The sequence below is a fragment of the Ruditapes philippinarum genome, unplaced genomic scaffold, assembly GCF_026571515.1.
Source record: "Ruditapes philippinarum isolate M1 unplaced genomic scaffold, ASM2657151v2 ctg4786_1_1_1_1, whole genome shotgun sequence".
Lineage (NCBI taxonomy): Eukaryota > Metazoa > Mollusca > Bivalvia > Venerida > Veneridae > Ruditapes > Ruditapes philippinarum.
The window spans coordinates 56,340-67,566 of NW_026865212.1; the positions used below are offsets into that span (position 1 = coordinate 56,340).

Below are 11,227 nucleotides of genomic sequence, written 5' to 3' on the forward strand. Positions count from 1 at the left end.
ATTATAGATAAGCATCAGCAACCCCACTAAACTACTTACATATCAGTCATAATAAAGAATAAACAAGGTACCAATGCCATGTACAAAATATTTAACGATAACACTGAAAAACCAACAAGTCAGATTAAATGGCATCATAAATTTTCAGTTAAACAAACCATATAGTTTGCCCTTCAACAACAATAACAATTAAAAATAATAGTACATAATGGCTACATTTTAGAATATTACATAGAATATTACCACTAAATGAGTACCTTTACAAACTAAAATTGAAAGACTCCCCACTTTTTTCATGTTTAAATGTAGAAAATGAAAGCATTGAGCATCTCTTTTGGTCATGTGTTCATACAACTAGGCTTCTCAATGAAGTAAAAATAGTATGTGGAAGAAAAAAATGTACAATTCCAAGTGAATAAAAAAAAACTATCCTCGGTACAAAAATATACCACTATATAATACATGACCATTAATAAAACAGTTCATTTTTCAAAGTAGATTTTTAAATGGAACTTTGATATTCCATAGACTTAATGCTTTCTTCATTTTCAATACAATTTGAACAGAAATATAGGTTTAGATTACGAAAAAGAATGGAAACTGGTCAAAATTATTTTTCAGGACGAATCATATTATGTTTATATGTTAATATTTTCCTTTTAGCGATGGAAAATATATCTATGGTTATTGTAACATAGTGGGCAAGTTTTTGTTTGTTTAGTATTGATTAACTTTCCAATATACTAGTACATGTATTTTATATTATTGTTTCTCGCATTGTATCATTGAATACACATGAAATGACATTTTAAGATGCTGTTTGGATGCCCATGCCCATTAAGCATCATATGACGAGGACAATCAAAAAAGAAGTATTTGGTCCCTTCACAATTTAGTGGAAAATCCCTTATTGGCGTCCGCGCCGAAGCGCGGCGCCTTTTATGGAATGAAATCAGATTTTGTGAAAAGGCGACAGCAACTTCTCGAGCCTTTTAGGTCGGTCATAATAAAAGCCGATAATTCCGATTGGTATGAGAGTGCTTGATTATTATTAATTAAGAATGAAATGTCGCGATATGTTACAATAAATAGCGAACTGGAGAATTTCGCAATGCAAACATTTTCAAATGAAATAACCTTTTCCGTCAATAAATCGCGCTCTTGTGGGGTTTTTTTTTTTATCATTTTGGAGTACCCCCCCACAGTGGGTTATCATGGTATGTTATTGTTGTACATGTATCCTAGAATGATCAGTTATGACCTAAATATTCCGAAAATCTAATTATAGATATATCTATTTATCACTCCTATCGGTAATTCCCGATCTCTCCCGGTCTATTTTGACCGGGATTTACTAGTGACCAGCGAATAGTACCACACGTGTATTGTCCGGTCTCTCCCGGTTTTGGAGTAGATATTTGATATCGTTACAATTCGAAAAAAAAAACCAACAACAACAACAATAGCATGTACAATAATTGAGAAAAAAGGTACATTTTTAAAGTGTTAATATGACATTATCAACTTTGAAACATTTTATTTAATTTGTTATTCGTGTTTAGTAAAGATGCCGATGAAATATTCAAAGTTACAAATTAGATTTTATGAATTATTCTATTGATTGATAATTTAAAAAATGATAAAGAAAATACAAATGTACATGTACATGGTTTAAGAATAAACAATATTATATATTGAAAGATTAACCATACTTTACTGACTTTTTCCAGTTAAGTTTTGACTTATAATCGTCGGTCAATTCTTAAAATTTATTTTACAATTTTAATAAAAAAAAGAGAAGTAAACATAAAATGTCAGTATTAAAATAGCACATAAAACACAAAAAAGAAAAGACAACAATATTCATATTTTTTTTTTTTTAATTAATACATATTACAATTATTGTATAATAAACAATTATGATCAACATGGTAATATAACCAGTGTCATATTTTTACTAAGTGTGAACAAAAACCTTATGATTGGGTCTTCGCTAATAGCGATAACATAATAAGGGACAATTACACAAGTGCGGTACGTGTTGATCATATGGATTATAAATAATTGTATACATGTATATCCGTTGCTATTAATAACCACGATCATAAATAAATAACAAGTAATATTCTAATCTCTAGCATGCCAATCAAAGTTCATAATGAACAATGTCTTTCGTCCGCTCATTCATAAGTTATATACAAGTAAAATGGTTTCCTGCGGTGAACATTTTTAATGATATAAAGATACATGTATTTCATTTAACTATTTTCAACATTGTTGGTGGGATAAATAAACGTTTGTAACAGGAATATAGTTGACAATAATCGAACAATATAGAAGAAGGTCTTTGGAAACTGCATGTGACCGTTGAAGACTGGAGAAGGTCGAACATAAAACAATTATTTCTTTTTAAGAAAATTATTAAATAGGCCTACCATTTTATGAATAATTCCGAGCAAAAAATTAATAAAGTAAACACACAAGTTTACGCAGAAAATAATATCTCTTTTTATTATGGCAGATGCCACTACGAATATTTTCATTTTGCAGATTTTCAGTATAAACAATTAATTGTTTGTAAAATTTGAGATAGATATGAAAATTTTCAAACAGATCATTCAAGTTTTTCCACCTTAAACGGTAAAATGATTATAGAAATATCACGTAATAGATTTTTGTTCTCAGTTAGGTGTAAACCTAATTCGGACTTATCCCTACAGGTAGATCCGTAACGTACCGGCAAACGGTATTTAGCTGGGTTTTCGAAAAGGTCAATTAACCAATCATATACGGTTTACAGATCACATGCTCTCCATGTACCGAAAACAGGTCACGTGCTCCTCCATGCCTCAAAAGTGAAACGCGTACCAATACCCTGCGGTCTCCAGACCGCAGGGAACAATACTGGTAGTTTATAAGAATATCTTGTCATCATATATCTACTAGTTCATCTTCACTTGCTGCATTTCTTGCTTGGACGCCCTTTGATGCTTTGCATCAATGCTTTTCTTGTTTAATCTCTTGAATGCACAAACAGTTCTATAAGGGAAGGGCACGAGAGATGAATTTATTATGTGAAGAACGGGATTGATTGATCAAATTGAATCTGTCATGTTCATACTTTAATTAAGTTAAATAATACCCATTGATCTTGTCTGTTTTAATTAATTGTTAATTTATGTGACTTACTTGAATTCTTTAAAAAGACAGCCATATTCAAAAATAAGAAGTGAATAATGAAAAAAAACGCGTATATGTATGAAAGCACATGAAATTTACGATATAAAGTAAGTCTGACATACATTTGGTTTCAACAATATTTATTTTCAATAAATTGATTACACAATATTTCATAAAAAGTACATGTGAATAGTTATAGAGAGATTTAACATTAGAATAAAACTGCAATGTATACAGAAAATTTATAAGTGTTCTAAACATGTAATCTAGAAAGCTAAAAGCTTATGCTAAGCCTCGCTTCTGACTAGATATGCAGCAAAAGTGGATGAATCATTTCCCGTTTTTTATGATTCACAAAACTTTGTTATAAAGCCTATGTAATTTTTCATAATTTCAATATGTAATGTAATGGCATGCACAAAAACATAGTACACAGGATTCGCAAAATAAAGTCAGAAAATTAAAACATACAATATAATGTTTCACTAAGATTCGAACCTACAATAAATTCATTTTTTTAAAACTCCTTGTCACCGAGGCTGTCTAGGCAAATGTTGTACTACCTCGATAATGTATACATAAACCGTGTATACCGTGTTCCGCAAGATTTACTCCGGAGTAAAAGGTCATTGAATATTCAAATGTCTCAGGTCAATGTTACACAACTTCTTATCATACTAGTAAAAAACAAGTAGGATTACATTAGTATGTATCCGTTCGTTTTAACTATGCTGAAGATAACACTGTGTGTTTCGCAATAAGTACGTGTGCACTTGATCATGACATGTTCATAGCATTTCATTTTTATATTCAACTGGGAGCGGATTGAAACATTGGACCGGTAAATTGACAGTTTTTAAAATTTATAAATTGTTATGAAAGCACATAGTTATACAAAATGAATACACCCGTTACATAGAATAGTATCATTTATGTGTTGTATACACATGGACATGACATGTGTTAACTTACTTTACATTTATTTAAGATAAAGCGTTAATATTTCTAGCAAATTAAAACCATTGAAACAAAATGTTACTATATGATGAATTAAATGTTAAAAACGCACATCCTGGTATAATATAATGATGCAGTATTATATATTATGAGAACATTAACAAACGTTTAAGCTTTGAATACCATAATGTTTTAAAGAGAAACCATGGCGAAAGAGATTCGTGATCCTGCCATTGCAGAATTGTATAAAATTAAAGAACTATGTTTAGAGAAAAGAGTTGACGAGGAAATTCAAAAGCGACTTGCTGATGCTATAACTCTTGCAGAGGTAAGTTAACCTTTTTTATAGTCCTTTGTAAAAGTTGTTTTATTTTAAGATTTTGATAAAATTGTAAAAATATTTATTTTGGTTCCTTTTCTCCCTTTTTAATAAACCCTGGATTTTTAAATTTGTATGATCTTTTCATGATAAAGAAAATTTTTGTGTATTTAAAAGGGAGTTAAATTAGTAGGGGGCAATTTTTTGTATTGTGTAAGCCCAATATACGGGGCGCTATTATGTTTCATTCAACAATGAACGAAAAATTGTACAAAAATTACTTTGAATTTCCCTTTTGAGATCCATTTTTTATAATGTCATAATTTTGGGCCCTAATGCTTTTTTAATTTTTATTTATCAAAACCCCCCAAGATAAAAAAATTATTTTTTAAAAAGTTTTAAAAAACCCTTTAAAAAAAAGGAGTTTTGTCCTCCGGAATATTTCAGAAAAAGGCAAATATTTTTTGTTTTTAATTTTAATAAACCAGACCGAAAATTTTTCCCCCCATAGAAATGTCAGGCAGGATTTTCATTTACAAATTGTTTCAGAGGCACTTCACGTGTTCGTTTAAGGTTTTCCTTATGACCGCTGTATCAACACATCTGCGGTTGTTTATTTCACCATAAACATGTATATTTTTTAAAATTTTGCTAAAGCCGGTACTATGGGATGTTAGAAATGAATAGATAGAAAAATAATCCCTGAAGTAAGTAAAAAGCGGCAAATTTAAAAATGATGCTGGCTCGGATTGATTAAGTCTGTTCATGAAAAGTCGAATGTGCTGTCCAACCCCCTAGCACCGGCTTAAATTTAAACATGATAATGTTGATTTTAATTTAAAAATTTAGAAACAACCATAGATGTGTTAATACGGCGGTTATCATGGAACCTTCAATGTGACACCATAGTTCCATTTCATGAAGAGCGTCGTATGTCTCCAAATTAAAAGAATGCGTATGTTAATTTTAACGAGAAAACAATTAGCGAAACTCAATAAAATGGAAATTTGAAAGGGGATCAGAGGGTATGAGGCCTCATATCAAAGATAGGACGTCAAAAGACAAATTAAAAAGCAGGCTATATTTCATAGGTGATTTTACAGTACTTAGAAAATATAAAATGTTAGAACCACCCAATATGAAAAAGCCAAATAAAAAGAATTAAAATATACCACAAACACATAATTTGTGTCGTGTACTAGTAACTTGCACTTTCAAGAACCGTCCATGAACCGAGCCTGCAACATTTTCAATTTGTAATTTATACATTTGCATTTTTTTTGAATAATTTTTGGGTTCATTACATTGATATTTTTTGAAAAGGCAGTGTACAAAAAAAAAATTTAACCTCCTGACGTCAAAGGAAAAAATTATGTAATTAACATAACATGTATTGTTGTATAAAAGAATAGTCCTGTTACATTTTAATAATTTTTCAATTTTTAGCACGTGAGCATTTGTAAAAGGGTGTTCTGGACCCCAATGAACACTTGCTTACCCTACAGGGAAAACCATCTGAGTTACCCTTTTGATCAAAGCTTTTTAATGGAAATGGGAAAACAAAAGGCAGTTACAACTGCCTAGAATGGATGTCAGGGCATTTTCGAAGGTTTTGGACAAATTTATCAAGGCCTTGAGAGATTTTACTTACGCATTGTTTCTCATTAAACGGCTAAATTGCAATAACTATTTTGCTTATCATTCTTGTTTCCATTGCCCTTGCAGGATCTTAATAAGTACTTGTTACATATTTGGTATTGTCTTGAGACCGATATTTTAAAAGGTTTATAATAAATTTTTATCATGTATTGCTAGCAGGTGTTCTCTATAATTTGTTGTTCGGAAACATTATTCGGAATGAAGCAAAGACACATAAGTCCATATTTTGAATATGTAAATATAACGAAACTCGTGGTTTTTTGTTACAGGCTTAGTAAGGATGCAGCTTTTTTGCCTTTTTATATTGATATTATTAAGAAATAAAATATTATGCAAATATATCTTTTCAGGCAAATTCTTGCAAAGTATTGTTAGCATGTCAAAAGCTAAAAAAGTTCTTGAAATTGGTATGTTTACCGGATATGCTGCTTTGGCATGCGCAGAAGTACTTCCGGAGGACGGCACCGTAACAACATTAGAATTTGATCCCTTTTTAGAGGATGTGGCAAAAGAATTCTTTTCAAAATCCCCACATGTAAAGAAAATCAATATAAGAATTGGTAAGTTACAGTTAATAAAACCAAAATAAAAATTGTGAAATACGGATTTATTGGTAATTATTTCGACATAAGGTTTAGATCATATAAGATAAAATCTATTTAATTTCTTTTTTGAAATCATGATAACCTGGTTGACCAAGCTGACTATGATTATATTGTTTTCGGGCATCTCCCTGTCCGTCCAAATTTGATCCAACCGTGTTGCTCTACCAAAACTTAATATTAGAAAATATGATGAATATTACAGTTATTACTTTATTTGTTTTTAGGAGAGATACAGCTGACAAAAAAATAAATCTTACTTGATCACATTAAAGAATTACCCTTTATTTTATGTTTCATTATAGGGACTTTGTTGCCGAGAAAGCACGTTTTCTCATTTCTAATCCCGTATTTTTTCTTCCGAATTATGAACACGACAGTGATACGGTGAAACTCACCGTTTCGAAGCCATTCTTCCCGCACAGAAAATAACATAATCTCACAAAAATCTGAAAATTCTTTAACCTGGCTTGTTCCACTTGTCAGACTATTAACAGACTAAAGCAACTCGAGCGCGCAGTTTCTTGTTTAGTTTTGATGTTTTCATTGCATAACCTCCTGAAAAATCCATTTCTTCTTAATTTAGATAAGTTGTACATGTCTATAAACATATATTGTATGTTTTATGCAATAAAATCCTAAGACTTTATGTTTGCTTCCGAAAGTTAAAGCTCATTAAGACACGCTTTCTCGCTTACCAGAAAAACCTTCTCGATCCCGACATTAACCATGTATTTTCTATTTTCAAGATGTTTTTTTCTACATGTTTGCTTCCAAAAGATCTGTCTTTTTCAAGATGATTTTTCTACATATAACATTGACTCAAACGTTTCAGGTGATGCCAAGGACACTTTGCTAAAGCTTGCTGAAGAACAGGCTCAATACGATATTGTCTTTATAGACGCTAATAAAGCCGGCTACGTTGATTATTTCAAGGTAATCTGAACTATATTTTGATTAATTGGCAAATTAACGATGCACCGATAGTAATAGAAAAAACACACCCTCCTCTGTGCTGGATTCGAGTTGCACTACGCCGACATACACTAAAAGACTTTTTTGACGCAACACTTGTTCTTTTTAGTGTATTTTGGTTTTTAAAGAATGGTTATTGGTGAAATTAAGAGTATAGATATATGAACACCTCATACATGTATTGTAAATAAATTATGGTAGTCAATGAATGAAAAGGTATAAAATTTAACAGAAATAAAACATGAGAAACAGATAATAAATCGCAAAATTCACAACACACAACGATGTGAAATGATTGTTTTATGACAGCTCTTATCTCAGGATAAGTAAAACATAATATAAATCAATTATATCGAATATGTCCTCCTGAGCTTGTATAAAACCTAAATACACCTCTGTCTCATGGATATTACATAATTCCTCAGAAATCTCTGTGGAATGTTCCTCCATTCCTGCACCAGGTTCAGCTATGGTAGGTTCCAGGGTTGTACCGTCCGCCTGCGCACACGCCTTTTCAACTCATCCCACAGGTGTTCAATAACATTCAAATCTGGAGACTTGGACGGCCAGGGTAGCTGCTGAATGTTTTGCTGTTGTAGTAGGTCCCGGGTGACATGTGCTGTGTGAGCCGGTGCACTGTCGTGCATAATTATCATACCCCGTCCACCAGCTAGAAGATGAGGAATAGTGACATGAATAAGAACGTCCTGTTGATATTTACAGCTGTCAGATTTACTCGAATGATGATCGAGTCGGTCTTGGTATGTAGGGACACACCAGCCCAAACCATTACGGAACCACCGCCATACCGGTCACTTTGAATGATGCAGGCGTCGTTCAACCGTTCCCGTTGCCTTCGGTAAACTCGAACCCGACCGTCACTATGAACAAATTAAAGCGGCTTTCATCCGTTAAGAGGACTTTTGCCTACTCTGCATGCGTCATACGCTGATGCCGGCGAGCCCGCTGTACCCTCTGTTGACGATAAAGTGCAGTAAGGACAAGGCCACTTTATGGTCGTCTCGTTCAAATGTTCTGGTCGCGAATATGCCTGATAACGGTCTTGCTACTAATGCGTCTGCGATGCGTAACAACAATTTCTGTTTATGCAGTCGATTCGGTGGTCTTAAATCGGTTTTGAAGATGAGTTACAATAATCTGGGCATCTTGTACAGGTGCTGTGACCCTTCCACGAGGCTTAGCCGCCGATCGTCCTCAACTTGGACGGTGCGTTGGTACTTCAACAGAAATCTGGCTATGAGAGACACATTTATGGCAAAAACTCGCGCCACATGAAAATATACAAACAAGAGTGATATTTTTTTATCCAATTATAGGAAAGTACATATTATGAGCAAATTATTTGTCTTATCACAAATATCATAAATAAAACATTGTTAACTTGGAACTATTAGTATTTAAAAATTTAATATAAGACAAACTTACCTGTTTCGCTGAATGATCTGCTTGAAGCATGACGATTGCGCGTGTGTGCTATTGTAATTAAATGCGAATCATTTTACGTTTTACAGGATGTCTATGATTTTTTCAATTATGCCTACTCAATACTATAATTATATTGAAATAAAATCGAAAATGTTTGCCAAAATCGATTCCCTCGTGCAAAAAGTTGATTTTAAACCTACAGAACGTGCGAAACCGATTATCCGTCCTGGATGAATGATTTCGTTGAAAGTATTTGCAAAAAGTAGTAAAACCGGTTCTGGTAAAATATAAGTAATATATTATCAATAATTAATAAGTCAATAGTATAATTGAACTGTTTTTGTGAATAACGAATTTAAAAAGTGTTGCGTTAGAAAAGTCTTTCAGTGTATGGCACTGCATCTAATTGAACGGTTTACATGTTAGCATAACTTGTTTTCGGGTCATGACATGCATCGCAAACTGAAGTTTTTCACATGTTTGTGTTTTCATTAGTTTATGGCTATCTGTAAAGAAAATTGGTCATTATTTTTGCCATTCATTTAGAGTTTTCGAGAATGTATGTCTATATTTTTGAATATATTATATGGAGAGAAATATTTTTCTGTACGCAACATCTACATTTCCTTTGGGATATTTACTCAAATTTCAGGGAATGACTGTAACCAAATGCCATGGCGCATACTTAGTTATTACTGCCTATTTTAGAATAGCTTACTATGCAGTTAGATTATCTAACTATACAATTCAAAAATCCACACTAAGCAATGTGTTTTCTCTATTTGTATATCTGTACTATTATTTTTTGAATTTTGACAAAGTTTGTTTGTGCGCTACATCTTGTTGTTTGATAATAATTATGTTTGTCAAGGGATTTATAAAAGATTTGTGATGATTTATATCTAAATTGATCCGCCCGGTTTACACATTTCCTCAATGGTGTCCATTTCTAGCCAGTTCAGTACTTGTTCGTTTGGATTACTTATTCTTTAAATTATCTGAATAGTTGTAAATATAGTTAAACAATGTTTCATCTAAAAAGTTTTCTTTAAACGATATATCACAAGTTATAAATTTCACTGAGTATGTTCAAAGCTAGTTTTGTTTTGTTTCCAACAAATCGAGTCTGCAATTTTATTTCAATTTTTGTTGTGAATTATACGTTTGAATAATGCTTCTAGGGACATTTGTCAGGATTTCTGTATAAAAGATATTATGTAGTTAGATAGAAATGAATATATAATATTTATGCAATGCTTTTTTGTACATGCATATGTCTTTTTATTCTTTTATTTATTATGATATTGTTTTAGTTGTTTGTAACATTGTAAAAAAATGAATTGTGCGTCTTCATTTTTCTTTCCTCTTCCACATGGAGAGTAGACTGTGATGCGCAAAGATCTTCTTGCTAAAGGGGGAACGATAGTGTTTGACAATTCCCTCATGGCTGGCCATGCTTATAACCCTGAATCAACCAATAAAATCGGACTTGAAATAAGAAAGTGCAATGAATATTTGAAATCCAGGGACGATATATTCCGAGTAAGTAAAACAGTCAATTTGGTTTATACAAAATTTATTTTAGTTTGATTATGTAGGAAGCTTGTAGCTTATAGGCACATTATCAAATCCGTGTGTGAAACCAACTAGTACTGAGCAACGACTGTAAAGTTTCTTGCGCTGCTATTTGACAGTAGATGGCATCCTTTATTCTCCAGTTAACCTTTACTGACTTGGATATGTTTAAAGCCTTTGGAATCGAAGAAACCAGTCATACCGAGCCTACAACATTATTGTGTCAACTTGCTTGACATTTTTCTCTATTTTAAAATTTCCTAAAGTAATGATGTATCTTGATATATTTAACTTGTTCTTTCAAGGATACACTATCCCTTGTATTATATATTTCCAGGTACTTGTGCCAATCAGAGATGGTGTTATGATCGTGAGACGAAAAACAGATGTGTTTTTGTAACGCTCGTTCAGTTATAAGAAACAAGAGAATACCGTTGTCACATAAAATGACAACCGTATACTAGTAAACTAGTTGTATAAAACGTTGCCCAATAAATATTTACATAATTACAAA

At 32.2% G+C, this 11,227-nt stretch overlaps 1 protein-coding gene across 1 annotated transcript; it reads left to right on the forward strand.

Moving 5' to 3' along the window:
• Window positions 1-6,380: 6,380 nt before the first annotated feature.
• On the forward strand, window positions 6,381-11,227 carry LOC132728178 (O-methyltransferase MdmC-like). Its single transcript, XM_060713808.1, has 4 exons — window positions 6,381-6,675; window positions 7,553-7,653; window positions 10,522-10,680; window positions 11,051-11,227. The coding sequence occupies exons 1-4, from the start codon at window positions 6,396-6,398 to the stop codon at window positions 11,111-11,113; spliced, it is 603 nt and encodes a 200-aa protein (XP_060569791.1). The 5' UTR covers window positions 6,381-6,395; the 3' UTR covers window positions 11,114-11,227.

Bases quoted from the DNA above. Each gene is read 5' to 3' on its own strand.
- LOC132728178 (XM_060713808.1), top strand. From the start codon at position 6,396: ATGCAGCTTTTTTGCCTTTTTATATTGATATTATTAAGAAATAAAATA. The intron at 7,654-10,521 runs GTAATCTGAACT...CATGGAGAGTAG, and splicing joins GCTACGTTGATTATTTCAAG to ACTGTGATGCGCAAAGATCT. The intron at 10,681-11,050 runs GTAAGTAAAACA...ATATATTTCCAG, and splicing joins CCAGGGACGATATATTCCGA to GTACTTGTGCCAATCAGAGA.